Genomic DNA, 25,504 nt, shown 5'->3' with positions numbered 1-25,504 from the left:
GAGAGAGATACATATCTCACAGAGCTGCAAGGGACCTCAAGAGATCATGGAGTCCAGTCCCCTGCACTCACAGCAGGACTTGAGGACCCTGCAGGTTTTCTGTTTTTCAAATTTATTTGCCTTGGCCCCTAAATGGCCTCCTCAAGGACTGAGCTCACAACTTTAATAAGGCCAATGATCAAACCAGTGAGCTATTCCTCCACACAAACTGAACTCATTACCAGGAGTGGAATTTGAACCCACACCTCCTTCAAAGACCAGAAAACCCTACAAACAAAAGACAGCATCTTGAGTCTGGCTCCTTAGACTAATCAGCCACAATGAAATAATAACACTATAATATAATAATATTTCTCTTTAGTCTAATATTATAATGTGACTATTTCTGTACTCTTATCAGTCATTTCAGATGCAAGTCTTTACATGGAGAGAAACCTGTAGTTCCAAAATCTGAAAGCTTTTTTTTTCCTTTTTTGTTGAGATTTTCTTCATTTGAATGCACAGGTCTGACAGTTATTTTGTAAACAAATTGCATTCCTTCCTTGTGTAGAGTTTGGAGGGCTTATCTAAAATATTTTCTGGCTAAGTCAAACAAACTCTCTTCCTTGACTCATATTTAATCAAAAGTATTCCGCCACTGTACCAGCAAATTCAAGGGAATGTTGAGAGAGAAAAAGATGTTCATACAAGCATTTCAGTCCTCCAGTTTAGACACACTGAAAGGCTGAAGATGCACAAGCTTCTAACTGTGTGTTAAAAGAAAAGCACAACATTTAAAATGAAGATAGTAGCAAGAACAGCTAAGTGCTACAGATTACGAACAACCTCAAAGTGAGACAGTAGGGAGCCATATTCCCTTAAAATGTAATGTCGACTCGACCACAGTATAGTACATACCAAACTGAAAAAAATTCTGGGACCTTGTCAGTACTCAGACCAGCTACTACAGACTCTGATTCTGTAACTACCTTTTTTAAAGACTGTTGCAGGAAGAGGTCATGTGTGTTACTATAACTATCATTAATAAAGGAAGAAAGTTCACATTAAATTTACTTCCTCTAGGATTTTATGTTATGAAATTAGCTATTTGAAACAAAGCTAATTGGGGCTCTAATGAAACTCTCATGCCACCCATGAGCTGTGTCTACACATGCATGCTACTTCGAAGTAGCGGCACTAACTTCGAAATAGCGCCCGTCGCGGCTACACGCGTCGGGCGCTATTTCAAAGTTAACTTCGACGTTAGGCTGCGAGACGTCGAAGTCGCTAACCTCATGAGGGGATCGGAATAGCGCCCTACTTCGACGTTCAACGTCGAAGTAGGGACCGTGTAGACGATCCGCGTCCCGCAACGTCGAAATTGCCGGGTCCTCCATGGTGGCCATCAGCTGGGGGGTTGAGAGATGCTCTCTCTCCAGCCCCTGCGGGGCTCTATGGTCACCGTGGGCAGCAGCCCTTAGCCCAGGGCTTCTGGCTGCTGCTGCGGCAGCTGGGGATCCATGCTGCAGGCACAGGGTCTGCAACCAGTTGTCAGCTCTGTGTATCTTGTGTTGTTTAGTGCAACTGTGTCTGGGAGGGGCCCTTTAAGGGAGCGGCTTGCTGTTGAGTCTGCCCTGTGACCCTGTCTGCAGCTGTGCCTGGCACCCTTATTTCGATGTGTGCTACTTTGGCGTGTAGACGTACCCTCGCAGCGCCTATTTCGATGTGGTGCCGCGCAACGTCGAAGTTGAACATCGACGTTGCCAGCCCTGGAGGACGTGTAGACGTTATTCATCGAAATAGCCTATTTCGATGTTGGCTTCACGTGTAGACGTAGCCATGGACTCCAGTGAAATGTTTGCTAACCCCACCCAGATGGCCTATGTTTCAGGCTTGCAGGACTATCCTGGGGCTATCCCATTAGTATTTTTACTCTGTCACTTTTTCACAAAGGAAAATCTTAAAAGTGAGAATGTCCAGTAAATAAAAACTCTTCTGGATTGTTTTAGGACATACACTGGCCACCAGTCTAGACCCATGTGAGATCTGATCAATTCACCCTTAAATGGGGCAAGTATAACAAATGGATTTTTAAAAAAAATCCCCAAAAGGTAGAAAAAAAATTCCATTTTAAAAATTTAAATCAGACTTCAACATTGGAATTAAAACACAGGTTTATGTTTAATATAAATATATTTAAAATTAAACTTGAAATGACAATCTCTTTGCATGCTATAGGCTGTGTCTACACTAGCCCAAAACTTCGAAATGGCCATGCAAATGGCCATTTCAAAGTTTACTAATGAAGTGCTGAAATATATATACAGCGCCTCATTAGAATGCCAGCAGCCTCGGCACTTTGAAATTGATGCGGCTTGCCACCACGCAGCTTGTCCAAATAGGGCTCCTTTTCAAAAGGGCCCTGGCGACTTCAAAATCCCCTTATTCATAGACTCATAGAACAACAGAGCTGGAAGAGACCTAAAAAACCCATCGAGTCCGGCCCCCTGCTCTATGCAGGACTAAATCCATCAGATCAGCCCCACCAGGGCTTTGTCGAGGTGAGATTTAAACACCTCCAGGGATGAAGACTCCACTACTTCCCTGGGTAGACCATTCCAATGTTTCACCACCCTCCTAGTGAAAAAGTTTTTCCTAGTGTTCAACCTGGACCTTTCCAACCGCAACTTGAGACCATTGTTCCGTGTTCTGCCATCTGTGACCACTGTGAACAGCCTCTTTCCAACCTCTTTGCAGCCTCCCTTCACTAAGTTGAAGGCTGTTATCAAGTCCACCCTCAGTCTTCTGTTCTGCAGACTAAACAGTCCCAACTCCCTCAACCTTTCTTCGTAAGTCTTACGCTCCAGGCCCCTAATTATTTTGGTCGCTCTCCGCTGGACCCTCTCCAGTGTATCCACATCCTTCCTAACAGCAGATAGGAATAAGGGGATTTCGAAGTTGCCAGGGTTCTTTCAAAAAGGAGCCCCATCTGGACAAGCCATGCGGCAGCAAGCCGCATCAATTTCGAAGTGCTGCGGCTGCCAGCATTCTAATGAGGCGCTGAATATGTATTTCAGCGCTTCATTAGTAAACTTCAAAATGGCCATTTGCATGGCCATTTCCAAGTTTTGGGCTAGTGTAGACACAACCATAATCTATTAAAATTAGTTAAATAAAATGTTGAAAATTATCAAGTGGTAATGTTTGCTGCCGAAGTTTTAAAAGAGTCAAACCACCAAAATGGTCAAAGTCACTTACTAGGCACTTGGAATCAGAATTTGTTGAAGGGTAAAACCAGCTTATGACCGCAGTAGTTTCTGCTGCTGGGATGGAGAAACTATTTTCTCCATTTCAGTTTATTCAACTGGTTCAGTTCAATGACTATTTCATTCAAAGTTGAGAAATTAATTGTGTTAAAGCAGGAAAGTCTGTTTGCCTCTTCCAATTTATGACAAGAAATTAAGCGTAAGAGGAGGAAATCCACTTCTAAAATAGAAGATGAAGGTATCCTTACACATCACCAAAGCTGAGTAAATATCAACTTAACAGATGCTGCTTCGAAATAGCCTTACCTTAATGTACTCAGATATTTTAAAGCACATGGCATGCGAACAGGGTGGTTGCTAACAGGAGGGAGTTTTGAGAGGGGCTCTCCTGGGGAAAGAGGGGGCAAACAACAGCACCTTTGGGTAAGTGGCTCTCTGAAGTGTGTGGGTGCCTGGGTTTGGGGGTTCTGGGCCTGGGTTTGTCTGTTTATTTGGTGTTTGGAGTGCTGAGTTGTCTGTTTGTTTGTTTGAAAGGAAAGGCCATGTGCTCAGGCTGCGTGCCAATTGGCTGAGCAGTAGTCAGAGGGAGGGGCTCTCTCAGGTAGGCCAGAGCTCTAAAGCCAACCGGGTGCATGCAAACAGGGTGGTTGCTAACAAGAGGGAGTTTTGAGAAGGGAGTTTAGAGGGGGACCTTAGAGGGAGCTAGTTACTACTTCAGGTGTAAGAGGCAGCATCATCCCCATCTGCTGGCTGGAGCTGAGGGACCTGCTGCAACATGAGTAGCGGGGGGGCGAGATCGAGGGATGTCAGTGGTGGGCAAGTGGTTTGGGGGCATCTGGTGCAGCTGTGAGGATGGCAGCACCCACGGAGGCTGCTTACGGCGTGCTGGCCCAGATTGCATGGCTTCCAGGCCCAGTCCTTTGCTCCCTGCATGCACACAATGCACCAGATGTGTGGGGCTCCAGGGACAGCCATAGCCAGATGAAGAGTTGGTAGCTTTGGCTGGGACCCAGGGTGCGGCTGGGCTGCGAGATCGGCGCCTTCCTGGAGGATGTGGGGTTGCAGCAGCGTGTGGCCAGGTGCTGAGAGGCCAGGGGAAGGGGGACCTGGGGGCAAAGAGAACTGATAGGGGGCAGTGTAGTGCAGTCGGGAGACATGGGAGTGGATGGGGGAAAAAGGGGACAGGGAGGGAGGATCTGGGGGGTGATGGTAGCCAGTGAGAGGCAGAGGGGTGGGGAGGAGGGTCCTGGGGAGGCAAGGTGGTCGTCACAAGGAGCTTTGGGGACATGTGGCGCCAGGGAGGTGCAAGAGGTAGTGGGACCGTACCCATGTTCTCCATGCCCCACTGCCTTGTGGGTTATCCTGGAAAGGAGCAAGGTTAAGGGAGTAAACCCTGACAGAAAATCTGGAGGGGAGTCCTAAGGCAGTTCTGTGCCAACTTCTGGCATTGACCCGGCAACTCCTGCAGCTGAGCTGGTACCAGACGTAGAGGTTATCCTCTCCTTTGGACTATATCAGTAAAGCTGAGAGGGGAACAATGGTGTCTGGGCAGCCCAGGGTCCCAATAATCACCCAAGCTCGCGCCTGGAGAGGTATTCCAGCATCACTAACAGCGTTGAACCAACACGGGAGGTAACAGATACCGGTTATAAGCTCTTGCTCGATTGGTGTAGAGAACGAGCGCCAGGGGTTGCCTCCGATGGTGGGAGAGATCGTTGCATCTCACTGGACAGTCACCACCCGCCTCAAGCTGGGCAGCCCCCAGCCAATAGGGTACTGTCCCGCCACAGTTCACCTGCCTCACTGGGTGCGTGAAGCTTAAGGTTCCCAAACCTGACAAGTGACCTGAAAGCTGAGCACCAGACAAACCAATACGAAAATCTACAAGAAAACGAAACCATCGAAGTTTTAAGCTTGCTTGCTGGAATGTGAAGACCATGCTGACAGGTCTGACTGAAGATCTTCAGGACATCAGCGACACCCGAAAGACCGCTGTCATCAATAAGGAACTGAAGAGGCTCCAAGTTGACATTGCTGCTCTGCAAGAGACACGTCTCGCAGATTCGGGATCTCTAAAGGAAAAGGACTACACCTTTTTCTGTCAGGGTAAAGCCCGAGAAGAACCCAAGGAGCATGCTGTTGGCTTCGCCATCAGAAACACCCTTCTACAAATGGTGGAATTAGTCACGGGTGGATCAGAAAGACTCCTTCAGGTCATACTTCAAACTCGCGCCAGTCCTGTCCACCTGATCAGCGCTTACGCCCCAACCCTGTACGCCACACCGGAAGTAAAAGACAAGTTTTATGACGTGCTTAGTGATGCCATAGCGCAAATACCTGCTCGCAAACAACTGTACATTCTGGGTGAGTTCAATGCGAGAGTTGGAGCTGATCATGACTCGTGGCCTTACTGCTTAGGCCACATTGGTGTGGGAAAAATGAATGAAAATGGTCAGCGTCTTCTCGAACTTTGCACGTACCACAATCTGTGCATCACAAACACATTTTTCCAAACCAAGCCACAGCACAGAGTGTCGTGGAGACACCCACGCTTGAAGCACTGGCATCAACTAGATGTGGTCATCACTAGGCGTAATAACCTCAAAAACGTCCTCCTGACACGCAGCTATCATAGTGCTGACTGCGATACAGATCACTCATAAGTTTGCTCCAAACTCAAGGCGATTCCCAAGAAGCTGCACCGCTCTAAACCAACTGGAAGGCCCTGCATCGATGCCAGAAAGATGGATAACTCAGAGAGACCTGAAAAGTTCAGAGCAACCCTCGAGGACAATCTGCACAGCAACCCTGGGGATGCCGATGTGACATTCAGATGGCAGCATCTGAGGGATACAATGTACAACACGGCCTTGTTGGTGTTTGGAAGAAGAGCTAGAAACACAAATGACTGCTTCGAAGCTAAGTCCGATGAGATGATTCCAGCCATTGAAAAAAAGCATGCTGCGCTCCTGCAGTATAAACGTTCGCCAAGCCAGAATACCCTGCAAGCGCTCAGAGCAGCCAGAAAAACAGTACAGCAGACGGCCAGGAGCTGTGCCAACAACTACTGGCTCGAGCTATGCAGCAGCATCCAGACCAGTGCTGACTTTGGTAATCTCAGAGGAATGTACGAGGGTATGAAGAAGGCATTAGGACCCACCCAGAACAAGATGGCAGTTCTGAAATCCAAATCTGGTGATGTCATCACTGACAAAGCCAAACAGATGGAGCTCTGGGTTGAGCACTACTCTGAGCTGTACTCATGTGAGAACGTTGTGGTTGATACACCCCTCGATGCCGTCAAGCTCCTACCAGTAATGAACGAACTGGACCAGGAACCGACTGTGGATGAACTGAAGAAAGCCATCAACAACATTGCAGTAGGAAAAGGCCCCAGGCCAGGATGGTATACCACCAGAGGTAATCAAGTGTGCCACAGACACTCTCCTGGAACCCCTACATGAGCTACTGTGCCTGTGCTGGAGAGAGGGAGAGGTTCCACAGGACATGCGTGATGCTAACATCATAACCTTGTATAAGAACAAAGGAGACAGAAGCGACTGCAACAATTACCATGGAATCTCCCTCCTAAGCATCACTGGTAAACTGTTTGCTCGCGTCATCCTTGGCAGACTCCAAAAGATTGCTGAGAGGGTGTATCCTGAATCACAGTGCGGATTCCGCACAGAGAGATCTACCGTCGACATTGTCTTCACTCTGAGGCAGCTGCAGGAGAAATGCAGGGAGCAGAGGAAGCCACTCTATATTGCCTTCATCGACCTAACCAAGGCCTTCGACTTGGTCAGCAGGGATGGACTGTTCAAAGTGCTCCACAAGATAGGATGTCTGCCACGGTTACTCAAGATGATCCAGTCTTTCCACAAAGACATGAGAGGAACTGTCCAATACGATGGCACATTATAATATGCTTTGCATCAACAGCATGCCTTTGGATCTTCAACAGAGGGCATCTTGCTGTACACAAGATCTGATGGGAAACTGTTTAATCTTGCAAGGCTGAAAGCTAAATCTAAGCTGCGGGAAGTCCTCATCAGAGATATGCTGTTCACAGATGATGCTGCTGTCATGTCACACACAGAAGACCAGCTTCAGAAGCTGCTGGATCAGTTCTCCAAAGCATGCAAGGACTTTGGGCTCTCCATCAGCCTAAAGAAGACAAATGTACTTGCTCAGGACGTTGCTGTTTCTCCTTCAATCAGCATTGACAACTATATGTTAGAGGTCGTCCATGAGTTCGTTTACCTCGGGTCCACCATCACTGACACCCTGTCCTTGGAGACTGAGCTAAATAGGAGGATCGGTAAAGCAGCCACAACTCTGTCCAGACTCAGCGAGAGACTGTGGAACAACAACAAGCTGTACACTCACACCAAAATGCAACTCTACAGAGCCTGCATCCTCAGCACCCTCCCTTACGGCAGTGAGAATTGGACCCTGTATGCCCGCCAGGAAAAGAGGCTGAACGTCTTCCACTTGCGCTGCCTCAGGCGCATCCTTGGAATATTGTGGAAGGACAGAGTGTCCAACACTACCGTCCTTGAGCAAGCTAGAATCCCAACTATGCACACCCTCCTCAGGCAGCAGCAGCTCTGCTGGCTTGGCCACGTCCACAGGATGAATGATGGAAGGATCCCAAAAGACATCCTGTATGGCGAGCTTGCCTCTGGCAAAAGACCTCCCAGACGCCCCCAGCTGTGCTACCAAGATGTTTGCGAGACCTCAGGGAAGTAGACATCAAGCCAGACAGCTGGGAGGAGCTGGCAGACGATTGCAGCAGATGGAGTCAGGAACTACACAAGGGCCTTCAGAAGGGTGAGTTGAGGATCAGACAGCTAGCAAAGGAGAAGCGAGCCCACAGAAAGCACAGCAAGGACCTGCCAGATACCCATTACATATGCAACAGATGCAGCAAGGACTGTCACTCTCGTGTGGGTCTTCACAGTCACAGCCGACACTGCAAATGAGGATACGAAACAGAACTACGAAGGGCACAATCCAATGTTTACGTAGACTGAAGGATGCTACTAGTAGTAGGCATCCTTCAGTCTGCATAGACTATGGATCGCGCCCTTTATAGTTTCAACTGAGGACTTCATTTACAGTGTCTATTGTGACTATGAAGACCCACATGAGAGTGAGAGTCCTTGCTGTATCTCTTGCAGATGTGGTGGGTGTCTGGCAAGTCCTTACTGTGCTTTCTGTGCACTCGCTTCTCCTCTGCTAGCTGTCTGATCTTCATCTCACCCTTCTGAAGGCCCTTGTGTAACCCCTGCCTCCATCTGCTGCGGTCGTCTGCTAGTTCTTCCCAGTTGTCCAGCTCGATGTCTACCTCTCTGAGGTCTCTCTTGCAGACATCTTTGTAGCGCAACTGGGGGCGTCCGGGAGGTCTTTCTGCCAGAGGCTAGCTCACCATAAAGGAGGTCTTTTGGAATCCTTCCATCATTCATCCTGTGGACGTGGCCAAGCCAGCGGAGCCGATGCTGCCTGAGGAGGGTGTGCATGGTTGGGATTCCAGCTTGCTCGAGGACGGCGGTGTTGGTCACTCTGTCTTTCCATGATATTCCAAGGATGCGCCTGAGGCAGCGCAAGTGGAAGATGTTCAGCCTCTTTTCCTGGTGGGCATACAGGGTCCAAGTCTCGCTGCCATAAAGGAGGGTGCTGAGGATGCAGGCTCTGCAGACTTGCATTTTGGTGTGAGTGTACAGCTTGTTGTTATTCCACACTCTCTTGCTGAGTCTGGACAGAGTTGTGGCCGCTTTTCCGATCCTCCTATTTAGCTCAGTGTCCAACGACAGGGTGTCAGTGATGGTGGACCCGAGGTAAACGAACTCGTGGACGACCTCTAACGTATAGTTGTCAATGCTGATTGATGGGGATTCAGCAACGTCCTGAGCAAGTACATTTGTCTTCTTTAGGCTGATGGAGAGCCCAAAGTCCTTGCACGCTTTGGAGAACTGATCCAGCAGTTTTTGAAGCTGGTCTTCTGTGTGAGACACTACAGCAGCAGCATCTGCGAACAGCATGTCTCTGTTGAGGACTTCCCGCACCTTAGACTTAGCTTTCAGCCTTGCAAGATTAAACAGTTTCCCATCAGATCTTGTGTACAGCAAGATGCCCTCTGTTGAAGATCCAAAGGCATGCTTCAGGAGGAGTGCGAAGAAGATGCCGAACAATGTCGGAGCAAGCACGCATCCTTGTTTGACGCCTGTCCTGATTCTGAAAGCATCCGACAATGCGCCGTCATATTGGATGGTTCCTCTCATGTCTTCGTGGAACGACTGGATCATCTTGAGTAACCGTGGAGGGCAGCCTATCTTGTGGAGCACTTTGAACAAACCATCCCTGCTGACCAAGTCAAAGGCCTTGGTCACGTCGATGAAGGCTATGTAGAGTGGCTTCCTCTGCTCCCTGCACTTGTCCTGCAGCTGCCTTAGAGAGAAGACCATGTCAACGGTAGACCTCTCTGCGCGTAATCCGCACTGCGATTTGGGGTACACCCTCTCAGCAATCTTCTGCAGTCTGCCAAGGATGACGCGAGAGAACAGTTTACCAGTGATGCTTAGGAGGGAGATTCCATGGTAGTTGTTGCAGTCGCTTCTGTCTCCTTTGTTCTTATACAACGTTACAATGTTAGCGTTGCGCATATCCTGTGGAACCTCACCCTCTTTCCAGCACAGGCACAATAGCTCATGTAGGGGTTCCAGGAGTGTGTCCGCGGCACACTTCATTACCTCTGGTGGTATACCATCCTGGCCAGGGGCCTTTCCTGATGCAATGCTGTCGATGGCTCTCTTCTGTTCATTCACAGTCAGTTCCTGATCCAGTTCGTCCATTACTGCTAGGAGCTCGACAGCATCGAGGGCTGCATCAACCACAACGTTCTCGCGTGAGTACAGCTCGGAGTAGTGCTCAAACCAGTGCTCCATCTGTTTGGCTTTGTCAGCCATGACTTCACCAGATTTGGATTTCAGAGGTGACATCTTGTTCTGGGTGGGTCCTAATGCCTTCTTCATACCCTCGTACATTCCTCTGAGATTACCAAATTCAGCACTGGTCCGGATGCTGCTGCATAGCTGGAGCCAGTGGTTGTTGACACAGCGCCTGGCTGTCTGCTGTACTGTTCTTCTGGCCGCTCTAAGTGCTTGCTGGGTACTCTGGCTCGGTGAGCGTTTGTACTCCAGGAGTGCAGCACGCTTCTTTTCAATGACTGGAATCATCTCATCGGAGTTAGCTTCGAACCAGTCGTTCGTGTTTCTAGCTCTTCTTCCAAACACCGACAAGGCCGTGCTGTAAACTGTATCCCTCAGATGTTGCCATTTGGATGTCACATCGGCGCCCCCAGGTACGCTGCGCAGATTTTCCTGGAGGGTCTCTCTGAACTTTTCAGCTTTCTCCGAGTTTGCCGTCTTTCTGGCGTCAATGCGGGGCGTTCCAGCAGGTTTAGAGTGGTACAGCTTCTTGGGTCTCAGCTTGAGCTTGGAGCAAACGAGCGAATGATCTCTATCACAGTCAGCACTATGATAGCTGCGTGTCAGAAGGATGTTTTTGAGGTTATTACGCCTAGTGATGACCACGTCTAGTTGATGCCAGTGCTCCGAGCGTAGGTGTCTCCATGACACTCTGTGCTGTGGCTTCGTTTGGAAGAATGTGTTTGTGATGCACAGATTGTGGTACATGCACAGTTCAAGGAGACGCTGTCCATTGTCATTCATTTTTCCCACACCAAAGTGTCCTAAGCAGGAAGGCCATGAGGCCCAATCAGCTCCAACTCTTGCTTTGAAGTCGCCCAAGATGTACAGTTGTTCACGAGCAGGTATTTGCACTATAGCAGCACTAAGCACGTCATAGAACTTGTCTTTTACTTCTGGTGTGGCGTACAGGGTTGGGGCATAAGCGCTGATCAGGTGGACGGGACCGGCACAAGTTTGAAGTGTGATCCGAAGAAGTCTTTCTGATCCACACATGACTAATTCCACCACTTGTAGAAGAGTGTTTCTGACAGCAAAGCCAACACCATGCTCTCTGGGTTCTTCTTGGGCTTTCCCTGCCAGAAAAAGGTGTAGTCCTTTTCCTTTAGAGATCTTGAATCTGCGAGTTGCGTCTCTTGCAGTGCAGCGATATCAACTCGGAGCCTCTTCAGTTCCTCGTTGATGACAGCAGTCTTTCGGATGTCACTGATGGCCTGAAGATCTTCAGTCAAGCCGATCAGCATGGTCCGCACATTCCAGCAAGCAAGCTTAAATTGTTGATGTTTCTCATTTCTTGTTGATTTTCTTATTGGTTTGCCTGGTGCCCATATTTCAGTCACTTGTGAGGTTCAGGAACCTTAAGCCTCACGCACCCAGTGAGGCAGGTGAACTGTGGCGGGACAGTACCCTATTAGCTGGGGGCTGCCCAGCTTGAGGCGGGTGGTGACTGTCCAATGAGATGCAAGGATCTCTCCCACCGTTGAAGGCAACCCCTGGCGCTCGTTCTCTATGCCAATCGAGCAAGAGCTTATAACCGGTATCTGTTACCTCCCGTGTTGATGCAACGCTGTTCAGCGATGCCGGAGTACCTCTCCGGGCGCAAGCCTGGGCACTTATTATGGAGACTCTGGGCTGCCCAGACACCAGTGTCTCCCTCTCAGCTTTACTGATATAGTCCAAAGGAGAGGATAACCTCCACGTCTGGTACCAGCTCAGCTGCAGGAGTTGCCGGGACAGTGCCAGAAGTTGACACCGAACCGCCTTCAGACTCCACTCCGGATTTTCTATCAGGGTTTATTCCCTTAGCCTTGCTCCTTCCCAGGATAACCCACAAGGCAGTGGGGTGTGGAGAATGGGGTTAGGGATCCCACTACTTCATACCTCCCTGTCACCATAGCTCCCTGTGGAGCAATGACCTCAAATCCCCGGGACCCTCCTCCCCACCTTTCGCCTCCACCCCCCCAGCTACCATCACCATAGGACACTCCCCAGCCCACTACCCCCATCTGCTCCCATGTCCACCCTCCTCACTGCACTGGCCCCTCTCCCCCCAGCTGCTCTCAGTGCCCCCAGGTCTACCTTCCCCCATCGCTCTTCAGGAAGATCCTGAAGATGCTACTACTATTTTAAAGCACATGACCTATGAGGAGAGGCTGAAAGATTTTGGCTTGTTTAGTTTGCAGAAGAAAAGACTGAGAGGTGATTCAATAGCAGCCTTCAACCTCCTGAAGAGGACCTCTAAAGAGAATGGAGGAAAAATGTCCTCAGTGGTGACAGACAGCAGAAGAAGCAATGGTCTGAAGTTACAGAAGTAGAAGAGTAGGTTGGATATTAAGAAAAACAACTTCACCAGGAGGGTGGTGAAGCACTGGAATGCGTTGCCAAGAGAGGTGGTGGAATCTCCACCGCTAGAGGTTTTTATGTCCCAGCTTGACAAAGTCCTAGCTGGGATGACTTAGTTGGGGTTGATCCTGCTTGAAGCAGGGGGCTGGACTAGATGATCTCCTGAGGTCTCTTCCAGCCCTATGTTTCTACGATATGTCATTAAAGGCCCTGTGCTGTGATACACGCTACAACTACTGCCACAGGGAAGCAGAATTCCATTAAGTCAGTGGAGTTACTCCCATCTATTTGAGTGGTGATATTTGGCCTGATGAGCTGAAGTTGAGTTGGAATTCTCATCCTCACACCTTTAATGTTTTTATGTCATTCTGCAAAACTAAATTATAGAAAAATATGAAGGTCCCAAAGTGTTAACTAGATGCATTACAATGAAAGAAAAAAAATGTTTAATGCATTACTATTTATAAAGCACTTGTCGTCAAAAGGCAACAGCAAATGATATCATTTCATCTACAATTTTATTTTCTTGGAGTTTTCATGCAAATCTGAAATGACCGTAATTTGTCTCCAAGTCAGACATAAAACTGCAATTACAGTTTAAACAAAAGTGTAATTATAGATCTAGTGGTCACCACCATGAGGCAGCCTGCAGCATTTGCCAACAGTTACAGCACAACGAGAACAGTGTGTGTCATGAGGTATATATTCTGCTTGTTACACTCAAACTCTTCTCAACAACTTTTTTCTCAATAAAGGAAGGGCCTGTTTCTAGTACCTTACTCACAGGCTGTCTCTACACTTGCATACCTCTTTCAAAAGAAATATGCAAATAAGGGAACTCTAAAATGCAAATAAGGTGCAGATTTGTACATCTGGCCCCTCATTTGCATATTCATATTTCAAAATAGCTTTTTTCAAAAGAAGAAAACCAGTGTAGTTACTGCTCTTTCTAAACTAAACCTGATCTTCAAAAGAACAGTGCCTACACTGGTTTTCTTCTTTCAAAAGAAGCTATTTCAAAATAAGAATATGCAAATGAGGTGCCCAATATGCAAATCTGCACCTTATTTGCATTTTCGTTTTCCCTCATTTGCATATCTCTTTCAAAAAAGGAATGCAAGGGTAGACACAGCCCTAATGAATAATGCTACATTCAAAATCAAAATCTGTGAATGAGAACAAGAGATCAGAAAATTTGATGCTAGAAGAAGGAAATGGAAAAAAGTCAAGATGGACATAGAAACTAGCAGAAATGACATTAAGGAGAACGCATAAAGTTGAGGAAACTCTATACAAGATCATACCATGGGGCCTAACAGTGACACTATTGGAAGGAAATGTCTTTCTAAAATCATCCTCAACGGCAAGTGAAAAATCAAAAGGAAGAGCACATCAGCTCTATGGAGGTCCATGAAGCAGTAGAGGTGTTAAATTTAATCTTGCCAGTGTGCCTAAAGGCCAGGTATGCTGACAGACTGGCCAGGTATGCTGACAGACTCGCAATGCCCCTGGCCAAGGTCAGAGGAGAAAGGGAGGAGTGCCATGCTCCTAGAAAGGGAAAAGCCTAGTGTGGAAGGGATGGTGCCGGGACATTCAGGCCTCAGTGCCATCCGGAGCACCCCGCAGCCTGCTTTGACCACAATTTAAAGGGCCCAGGACTCCAGCTGCTGTTGCTGCTATAGCAGTGGCAGCAGTAACCGGAGCCTCGGGCCCCTTTGAATTTCCAGTCCTCAGAGCAATTGCCCCCTTTACCCCTTTCCTCCTGTAACAGTACAACCACTATGCTTCTCTAGCCATATTGAGAGGTCTATGGCTTGCCTGCAGCCAGACTAAAGAGCAGCAGCCATTAACTGTGAAGCTACAAGTCACATACTCACATTCCATCTACATCCCAGTACAGTAGTGTCACATCAAGCTGTTAAGAAAACAACCACATCCTAATGCCGCCCATTGTTAAACAGATCTCAAGATGGGTAAAGAAAACTTAGTTAACAGCATTTTGTCTGGCAAACAATGACGTACCAATAGCTGAGGTTGTGGAACCACCATTCTCTGATGATTGTCTTCACTTTTCTACTGTTTTCTGTATAATCTCTGTCTGGTTTGTAATTGCTCCCATCTGCTGTATTGTTAGGTGTAAATCAGTTAAGGTGGTAGGTAACAATTGGCTGGGCAATTCTGTAAGTTATAGAATTGTACTAAAATAATTGGTCAAGCTACAGCTAAGCAGGACTCAAGTTTCACTACTTAAACTGGAGTCCAAGAAGGAGAAAGGGGAGAGAAGAACAGAACATCAAACACAAAGGAAAGGAAAGAACATCAAGCAGGATAGTTGAAAGAGGTATCACCTTAAGGAGGACTCACCCCCCAAGACTCTGAGATGCAGCAACCAGCATCCAGAGAGTGACTTTATCTGTCCCAACAGTGGAAGTCTGCCTGCCTGCCTGCCTTATGAGGATTGGTGAGCATGATACTGTGTGTTTAGCATGTATCCTGCACTTTTTTGGCAATTGTAAATAAATAGAGAATAAGAATATTACTACGTGAGGCTTTTCGAGTGGCACAGATCCTGCATTCCTGCAGGCAATTATGCTCTGAGCCCTAGGAATTGGGTAAGGGCGAGCGTTCAAATTAACAGGGTCACACCTTGAGCCCTATGGATTGGGTAATGGTGTGTATGTCCCTGAGTGTAGAAGAGATGAGAAATTTGTGTGGGTAACACGCCCGTAGGCAGGTTTACAAAAGGCAAAAGCAATCACACACCAGGAAAAGAGCTCACACATGTCCATGTGTGCATATGCACAAACTCACCTTGATCCTTCATCTATTTGTGGCGTTCCTGTATTGGGGTGGAGCCTCACTGACCTATCCATATCAATACAAACATATGCCAATAGAGCCTGTATCTGGTGTTTGCTACATGACCTACAGAAAAGGAGGGGAAGAAGGTTTCTTCTGTTTTTCCACATCAATTCATCTTTAAAAATCAACAATTACTATGGGAACAAACAGCATTTTAATAACTTCCTAAATTTACATATCATTCCTGCCCTTCCTGTCTGCTCAAAAAACAACACAACGAAAAACCCCCCCCCACACCTGATCTCAGGACATTTCAGATTTAGGAGCAGTGTATATTTTATCCTTTGTTCAATGGCATCCTTCAAAGCCCTAATAAGTCAAAAAATTGGCTCATTTAAGTTTCTCACTGGCTCCTGATGAAATATTACCCACGCTGTAATTAGAAGAAGAAAATATTTCTCCAGCAAGGGGAATGTTCTCTCTAGATATGTCTACACAGCAGCCTTGTTACAAAATAAACTATTCCAGAATAATTAGTCCAACTAGCTTATTTCGAAATAATGCTCCTACACATAAACATGAATTTCAAAACAGCACTTCGCTTTCAAAATACTGGGTCTAAACAAAGAGTCACTGGATGCATTATGGCTTATTTCGAAATAGGTGCTATTCCTTAAGAAATGAGGTTTACCAATTTTGAAATAAGTCAACCGCTATTTTGAATTTATTTTAAAAGAGTGGTTGCATCGTGTGGACACTGGGTTAGTTATTTTGAAATAACTTTGCCATGTAGATCTACCCTTTGTTTGAATCAGGGTGTGAATTGGGGGAAGTGTGGAAAGATGGAGAGTCATTTAAAGTGTGTGAGGGGAAACATATTCTCCCCCTATCTAGCTCTCCTCTAGTTCTCTCAGGCACCTTCTCCTCCAACAGCTAGACTCCCCCACCCCACCCAGGCCCATGAGCCCCTACTCCCTCACCTTCCAATTTGAGCAAGTGGGGTTGCAATCTGAATCATGGGGTTACAGTGCAACTGAGTTTTGGCCCTGCCAAAATCTGACTGGCCTCAACCTTGGTGGCCTCCTCAGTTGCTTGACCTGGCCTATCGCTTGTGTGGAGATTTCAGATACTGGAAGTGGTTCCAATGGAGATGAATTACTGGGCAAAGGCCAGGCAAAGTGGTCAAAAGTACATCAAAAATTGTATTTATCCCATTGCACTGCTATGTTTTATATAAATGTCAAAATTATAGCTTTCATATTTTTTAAACACAAGGGACTAAAAGCAATTGCAGACCCAGAAAAGAACACAAAAGAAAGAATCTTTGTAGCTGAAAACCTAAATTAAATGTATAAACCAGTGTTTCAATCTGCAGTATGTTTGTTCGCTACTTCTTATCCTTTCATGATACAGCAGGAAAATCTTATGATTGTCTTCTTCAGTCTGTATGTAACATAAAATCACGCCCCCGCCCAAAATCACATTTTATATTTCCAATCAGGGATGCAGACAATTAGAAGAGACTCATCTCTCTAGATCTCTGCAGAATAGAAGACCTGAAGCCTGATCAGAAGAGGAACAATACTATGTCGACAAAACAGAAAGAAATGATAGGATCATCCAACATTGCAGCACCATGTTCACAGTAACAGCCAATCCACTGTATTTGTTTGATATTGAACAATTACAAGCTTATTCCAAAAGACAAAATGCAAATATTTGTATCAGGCATAAACAAATGCTTCTTTAAAAAGATTACTTTGAAGAGCACAGCTGTGTGCATCTGATGCTGATGGTTAACTTGGCAATATTAATGAAGCATTTTTCCCTCCAGTTTTCCTGATGGACATCCCTGGAAATTAAATTTTCAGCTTATCCACAAAGCAGATATAGCACACACAGCAGCAATATAAATTTCATCATATTGTGCTGTTGGGGCATCTTCATTCTGACTTGAGGTAAGTGTTACCTACCCTAATTCACACTAAAGGCCACGCCAAGGTCACAATCATATGTATTTTAGTCACTGTCTCTGCTGGATTAAAGGGAAAGGGGGAACTAGCTTTCAAGCACACACTTATGAGCACACATCATGTCCTTCACTCGTACACTTACACAGGAGAACTCACATAAGAAAAGTTGCATAGGGACAGCGGAGGAAGCCAAGGCATAGTGGGTCCAGCGTGTCTGCCTGCAGTCATGAGGATGCTCCATTTCATCACACCACGGTTTCCCATTTGCCAAGCATATTGGACCACAGCTATAAACAATTTCTTACTACCTTATAATACTTAATATGGACCCAGTAGCTGCTACAAAACAAAGCTTACAAAAAGTTACAGGATTTAAAAACAAAACAAAAAAAGCAGTCCAGTAGCACTTTAAAGACTAACAAAATAATTGATTAGGTGAGCTCTAAGGTAATCAATTATTTTGTTAGTCTTTAAAGTGCTACTGGACTGCCTTTTTGTTTTGAGAGTATATAGACTAGCACGGCTTTCTCTTTGTTACAATTTAAAAACAGAGTGTCTGAAAGTTACAAAGATTACAAAGTTGCACACTTTAACAATCTGACAATAAATTGCAGAACTCAGAAGGCAAAGCAGCTGAGAGTTACAAAGCACCAATTACAAAGCTTCGTAGTCAAGTAATTACTAAAAGATTCCTTCCAAAGTACAGCAACTGACTGAGAGCAATTCAAATAATCATAATGAAATGACCTAGAAGATGGGTACCCACCCCCATCAACAGAGTTTACAGCAATATAGTACATGGAAATCAAGTACAGGTTGAACCTCTCTAATCCAGAGCTCTCATCTGGCAAACTCCGTAATCTGGTGTGATTTTAGTTAGCCAGATGACCACTTACCATGGGTGTGGCCAAGCTTCCCATGGTCTCATAAAGTTTGTTTCCAGCCACCAGTTCTGGCTCTCGGTGTTCTGTGCTGTTATTTAGCGGTAATTTACCCCTGAGTGTCTTCTAAGAACCCAGTGTCAGAGGGCTAGCCAAGTTAGTCTGTATTTTCAAAAGCAACAAGACCACCTGTGGCACCTTATAGACTAACAGATAATTTGGAGCATAAGCTTTCATGGACAAAGACCCGCTTCATCAGATGCAAGAACCCAGTAAGCAGTGGAAGTGATGGAAAATATTGACCTCCCATCATCCATCAAATTCTCTCATCCGGCACAGGTCAGGTCCTGGCAGTGCCAGACAAAACAGGTTCAACCTGTAGCTCCAGTTTACATGATAATAGCTCAAGCGGAGTCTGCACAACCATAAGCATCTCTACGTACTAGTGTAGTTTAGTGTCAGCTTCCACTTCATATTTGGCATCTTTGGGTTCATCTACACTGCAATAAAAGACCTATGTCATGGTCATGCCTGGCTTGGGTCAACAGACTTGGGCTGACAGAACTCAGACTGAAGTGATAAAAATAGCGGTGCAGACATTTGGGCTCAGGCTGGAGCCAGAACTCCAAGATCCACCCTGGTCACGTTTTTTCAACAAGCTCCAACCTGAGTCCGAACATCGACATTCCAGTTTTTAGCCCCGCAGCTCAACTCCCATGAGCCAAAAAGTCAGTTGACCCAGAGCCTGTAACTCAGTGCCATGTGTTTTTTCACTGCAGTGTAGGCATACCCTTTGCTGAGGCTTCAAATAAGATTCAGACTGATGAGAAAACCTGTTAAATAAAGATTCAAGTGAAGCCAACAGTTCACTTGACCTGGGACACTGAACAGACTGCAAACTACAGCTATTTTTCTGTTGCTGTCAACCTGGATTAGATTCATTTCTTTCCCCTCCTGAAGATAGGATGAAGTGAGTTTTAACTGCATTGTTTATAAGCAGGTATCTTAGATAAACACTTTTCTGGTGAGTTCACCAAAAGCTTTTACTTTTAGCAAGCCAGGATATTGTGCAACATATCGAAATGTTAATTGATTCCAAAAGTAACATGCATATTGCTTGTGTATACATTACTTCTTAAATTTATTGCATCCTCTACTGCACAAAATAAACTTATTGGTTCAAAATTATTCAAAACAACCATCATTGCGTCTTTTACTCATATTTTATCAGCTCTAGTAATTTCTTAAGTATCTGATTCAAACCATCAGTCTTCCACAATCCCTGCAGAAAATCCCCGCTCTCTTTCTCCCACTCCCTCCCTCCCTCCTTCCCCCTCTATTGCCCCACACATGCAGTTTTACAAGGCTTAAAAGGCCCAAAATATTGAAAGGGGTTTTACAGAATCAGACCCAAAATAATTTACATTCTCCCATTTTTCATTTCAGTTACAAGTCATCTGCATTATTTTCCCATATGAAAAGTGACTGGAGTATTGACCTATATTTGATTAACATCTCTGCTGCATGTGAGTAAGAAATTATAAATTCAGATCAACTTACAAATCAGAACAGATTTTTTTTATCTTTAAAGTTCACATCTGAAGTATGGCTTGTCACAGTGATATCAGATGTGAAGAAGTTCATTGGATACATTCTACCTCAGATTATCCATGAATCATACTAAACTCAGGATATGCATACACCAGAAATGCTACAGCTGCATGACTGTAGCACGTCAGTACACACAAGGGGTCAGCAAGCTGTGGCATACATGCCGAGAGTGGCACACAGGCTGATTTCCACTAGCAAGTGAGGCAGGAGCTCAGCCTAGCCCCTCCTTCCCGATGCAGCCAGGAGCTTGCTCAAAACAATGCCACCTGTGGATTAACAAAACATCAGCTAATGCTGCCAACCACCACCTAAAGGGTAACACTTTGAATCTTTACTTATTTATTGACGAAACTGCTGTAAGTAGGCCTATTAGTGACTTTAAAAAGCGTCACTGGCACTCAGACCACACATAGCGGTCAAAAGGTCAGATGTTGGCACTCCACCTCAGAAAGGTTGCTGAACTCTGGTACAGACACTACAGTGATAGCAGAGGTTATCCCACTGCTGTATGTAATCCACCTCCCTGAGAGGCAGTGGCTAGGTCAATGAAAGAATTCTTGCACCAACCTAGCACTGCCTATACTGGGGTTTAGGTTAACTTAATCATGCCTCTCAGAAATGTGGATTTTTCACATGACAAAAGGCTTTGCTATGCAACTAAAGTTTCCATTTCAGACCAGGCCTTGGTCTCCAGAAACTCACCAAAGCATAAATCCCTGCTGGTCCATGCAGTCATTATTCTATCTTGTTTTAAAAAATTCACTCTGCAAACTCAACTCATCTGCAATGCCTGAAATAGAGCAATTCAACTATTTTTTACTCCTTTCATATAGTCAGGTATAAAATAGTGTAACCACCACAATACACATAGGCCTGGTGCAGATGTACTCTTTCTATTGCTGCGACACCTGGTCCCTCTGCTGTTCATTTCATTCATTGTACATGAATTTGTGTCTGATGCAACAGATTTAAGGCTCTGTAAAATAAGCAGTGATCTGAATTTACCTACCTTAGATGTTTCTGCATCCACCTGCTGTCTCTTGGGTGTTTCTTTAGATTCAAGCACCTTCTGAGTATTATCGTTGCTAAGTGAGGGCAACTCCACAACTTCACCTTCAAGTGAGAGCTTAATATCTTCTGTGTGGACAGGACGATCAATGCCATTGGGATTCAGAGTGCAACGGATAGCTGGGGAAAACAGGATACACGTGGCTTAGAGAGAAAATTGCAGTCAGTAGGAGGAATTTTTTAAAAAAACTAGTATGGGAAACATGAAGTACAGATATCTGGGGCTACTTCAGACCATGTCAAAGGTATTGTAGCTTGACACTGATACAGGATATGGCATTAGTGGAGGAGGAGACAGAGGGAAAAAGAACAACACTGCATAATACTGTTCTATTCAGATTATTGTACCATTACCTACCGAGGTTTCTAAGCTTCTCTGTGGGTCGAAGTACTTACCACATAGTTCTTAGCAGCAGGAAAGAAATGCATCTCATACATTTATTGCTCAGTCACAGTGAGTTAGATGAAATGGAAAGTGCTTTTGCTTTTTAAAATGTAAAACTTTATGTTACTTGTTCCATTAAGATCTCTGTCTAATTTAGTACGGTAATTTCGCAAATGGTATGGGACATACTCATGGTGCACGCATCGCAAATCAGAAAGGCAACGCCAGTGAATGAGAGTAATGGCTTATGCTGCTAATTGTCTCCCTGTCAACCTTATGCACCACTGAAAATGAACATTTCCACATATGAACAAATGAAAGGCACTTCACACCCCTGTGAACACACATGCCTGTACACTCATCCCTCGTTTAACGAGTACTTGACTCATGAGTACTCGTTAAAACGAGGGAGACACATACCTACCAAAGTTCACTAGACAAGTGAACTTCCCCTGCTAATCCAAGCCAGCCGCTGGTGGGGGCTGCGAGATCAGCAGCCCCGGGGCTGGCTCCACTCCAGCTGCTGGCTCCCCAATGAGGGGCAGAGAGACTGGCAGCCCTGCGGCTGGCTCCGCTCCAACTGCGGGGTCCCTGGCCAGGACACAGGGAGACCTGCAGCTCCGCAGCTGGAGCCAAGCCAGCCTCGGGGTCCCTGGCTGGGGCACGGGGAGACCCACAACACCACCCCACCTGTCCGCCCTCCCAGTCTCAACATTCCCCCAGCCCACAGCTCCCCACACAACCCCCCCCAGCCTGCTCCCAACACCCACGTCATCCTGTTCCGTTCCAAACCCCCTGGCCCTCCCACGTACCTGTGGTGCAGCCAGGAGGAACAAGCCAGCACCTCCTCCACCTGAGCTGCCTACAGGTTTTAACCCTCCCTCCCTCCCACTCATGCCCACAAACTGTCCCCTGCCTTTAACCGCCTCCCAACCCAGGTTCACTTACTTTCAAAAGCAGCACTACCTGCTGCCACTCCAAGCACTTGGAACCAATCAGAGTCTCTTACAAGTATTTTAATAGGAATTTAGTGCCCCTCTTACAAGTTTTTGCCTACGAGCAAAAAGTTAGGAACCAATTGTGCTCATGTAGCAAGGCATGAATGTATATGCTCTGGACCAGAAACAGGAATGTGCATAGAAATATGTAATACAATTTTAAATTGCATTGATGGTTTAACTGTTTCTTTGGTTCTGAAGTTGCACATTTAATTGCATTTGTGAATTGACAACCTTTTATACAAACAGATGGACTTGCAACTAAACAGATCCTGAGGCTGTTTCCTGTCCATGTAAACAAGTGCCCAGATTTTTACATTTCCTTTCTGATGACTATATTTTTCTCAGTCATATTTGATCCAATATATATCTATTGGCAAAAGGGATTAGTGCAGACAGTTTCATTCAATATTTCTTCCTAGGGGGAATGAAACTAAAGAGCCACAAAAGAAAATAATATAGAATTAAAGTGATTTTGCTTTGCCTACACTGTGGGGGTTCTGCCTTCTGCTCTTGCTCTAACCCCACTGGTCTCATTTGTACTCACTATTAGATCAGCCTTGAAAACTGTCATGGACAACAAGGCTAAAGCAGCATGAGCCCAGAGCCTATGAGAGTTTCTACTCGGAAGCACCTTCATTAAATGCCAGATGCCCTTTTCAAATCTATACAGCTGAGAGTCCAAAATTCTAGCACATCACAAGACTTCAGCTGGGAACCAGCAATTCTTCCATATTTAGTTGGAACACAAACCTAGGAATCAAGAGATCTAGGTTTTCCTTCTGGAACTTCCATGAACACCTGGTGTGATGTGGGACAAGCTACATCATTTCTGTGTGCCTTGGTTTCTTCCACCTGCACACTGTTATCAAGTCATGGAGATACAATCTGGGGACACTAACAGTGGTAGTTTATGGGATTAAAAGCACTACAGAAGTGCAAAGCATCATTAGCAATCTCAACCACAGTCTTTCCTTTAACCCTTTACAAAGGAAAGAAATCTGTTGTGCTGCAGAGCAACCACCAGGATTAAACGACATTGAAAGAGAAAAACAAAAATGGAAACAAAACACAGTAGTGGTAATAAATAGCGGGAGTGATACCTGGACAAACTAGGAAGGAGGAGTCTTTTGAAAACAGGATTTTTTTTTTTTTTGAAGGAACCCTGTCTATATGGCTGGTTTTGTTTTTAAAGCACTCCCTTTCAGAAGCGAGATTGCACAAGAATATGCAAGTGAGGCACACGATATGTAAACCTGCACCTCATTTGCATTTCCGATCCCGCTTTTGAAAGGGGAATGTCGTGTAGATGCAGCCATTGTTAATTATACTTTGCATTTCTGTAGTGTGTTTAGTCTTATACACTACCATTGTTAACGAATGGCCCCAAATTGTACCTCCATGACTTGATCACAGTGTGCAGGTGCAAGAAACTGAGGCACACTTGAAGATGATGTAGCTTTTCCTGTATCACATGAGCATGATGTAACCTGAGGAGGAGGAGATATACTGTTGGCATAATAGGGAACTTGCACTGGCAAGAGCAAAGCCAGGGCTGCCAACTTTCTAAGCACACAGAACAAAACACCCACGACCAGCCCTGTGCCCCAATCCCTCACTCCATCTCCCTTTCTGCCATCACTCGCTCTCCCTCACCTTCACTGCCTCCCACCAGGGGCAGGGGGATGAGCTGTAGGAGAGGGGTGAGGGCTCCGACTAGGGGGTGAGGGTTGAGGATGACGGGGGAAAGCTCCAGCTAAGGGTGTGGGAACATAAAGGAGAGTTCAGGATGCAGAATGGCTTTCAATCTCTTATACTTTCTGGTCACAGGTTTCAGGAGTGTTACAGAAAGGTGTTCGTTTTTCGATACATTCAGTATTAGGTGATAAGACACTAGATACAAGACTGATTTCTCCGGGATCAGGCAGTCAGCCTACTCCAAAATCCTTCACTGTCCAGCCTCAGGCACAGAAACATAACAGAAGACCTATTGGGTTAGGACTTTCCACCCTCCAGGCAGAGGCTGACTGTCCTACTGGCTGTAGTCATTAGCCCATATGCTCTCCTCTGCACACAGAGAAGGACAAATTATTGCGACATCTCTGACACTGGTATAGCAAATAGTTTCTCAAGACACGCTGGTCCAGGAAAGGAGTGGGTCAGAGGAAAGGTTGTTAATAGGATTGTTAATAAGAAAGCACAACCCTGGTATCTACAGAAAGCTGAACACTCAAACCCATAGAACAGATCTCTGCCAAGTGCATAGACATACTCTTATTTATCCTCGCTTAAATGCACCGGTCTTTGCTAAAGCAGCTGAACAGGACCAATAGGCTTGCAGCCTTTGGCTGCCAACCCCCATCTGTGCTCTATCTTTCTCAAGGGGACAGACACAAAGCACACAGTGAGCATTCAGGTTGCCTCAGGTAACATTCGGATTCTCCTGTGGATTGCAGCTCCACAGCCCAAAGACCTTGCAGATTTTTATTTTATTTTCATTTGGAGGGAACCTCTTGTGAAGCCATTTGGATTGGCTCCTCAGTGTGCCATGCCCGGGGGGAATGAATGAGCCAATATTTGATGATTCTATTCACACACGCGTAAACTGCCTAGAAGCATTAATTTTTTTTTAAAGTCTCATTGCCCGCTCTCAGCCCATCATCCTTTCAAGGTAAATAATGTTAGTACTGTTTCACTTATACTGCACAGTGGGATCCTTGAAGATACAAATAGAAAAAATTACTGTTAGCCATCGTGCAAGGGATGGATTCAGGTTCCAATGGCTTTTTACAAACACAAGTTCCTTAAGAAAAGCCAGTTGCAAAATTGTTGATATTAGGAGGAAGGAAGGAAAGAGACCTTTCAAGTTTGCCATCATGGGTTTTTGTGTTTATTTTACCAGGGGTTTAAAGGATGAAACAGTTCAGACACAGTAAGCAAATGCTGTACTGAATTTGTTCCTTCAGAACACCATGAAAAGGGTCACCGAACTCATTTGGCTGAATTCATTTTGCATCGGGAGCAATCCTTTACTTCCTAGTGCTTCTAGTTTTCACCAAGCCTACCCTGTTCTCTCTCTCCCCACGCCCCCTTACCTCTCCCTCCCTCCTTCTCTCCCTCTCACAAACACACACACACAATGTTTGCTTGCACAGACAAGTTATTTTCTGCCCCATGCTCAGTAAGCTTAGAATAAATAAGTCCATTAT

The 25,504-nt window shown here is 45.7% G+C and overlaps 1 protein-coding gene and 1 long non-coding RNA gene across 4 annotated transcripts in view; one reads left to right on the top strand and one right to left on the bottom strand.

Annotated features, from left to right (window-relative positions):
- The window catches only part of SAMD12 (sterile alpha motif domain containing 12), a 260,704-nt gene that overhangs the window by 218,669 nt on the left and 16,531 nt on the right, over nt 1-25,504 (bottom strand). For both annotated transcript variants that reach the window (XM_074986738.1, XM_074986739.1), the window contains exon 2: nt 20,854-21,032. In XM_074986738.1, the coding sequence (XP_074842839.1) occupies nt 20,854-21,032 (179 nt within the window). The remainder of the gene's footprint in view (nt 1-20,853; nt 21,033-25,504) is intronic.
- Nucleotides 1-25,504, top strand: part of LOC142009152 (uncharacterized) — a 44,024-nt gene that overhangs the window by 15,590 nt on the left and 2,930 nt on the right. For both annotated transcript variants that reach the window (XR_012644360.1, XR_012644359.1), the window contains 2 exons: nt 17,214-17,337; nt 19,680-19,759. This is a non-coding gene — a long non-coding RNA (uncharacterized LOC142009152). The remainder of the gene's footprint in view (nt 1-17,213; nt 17,338-19,679; nt 19,760-25,504) is intronic.

Source organism: Carettochelys insculpta, chromosome 2 (assembly GCF_033958435.1).
Source record: "Carettochelys insculpta isolate YL-2023 chromosome 2, ASM3395843v1, whole genome shotgun sequence".
Classification (NCBI taxonomy): Eukaryota; Metazoa; Chordata; order Testudines; family Carettochelyidae; genus Carettochelys; species Carettochelys insculpta.
Note: the sequence above shows the minus strand (reverse complement) of the source record. Positions and strands in the feature narration are given on the sequence as shown.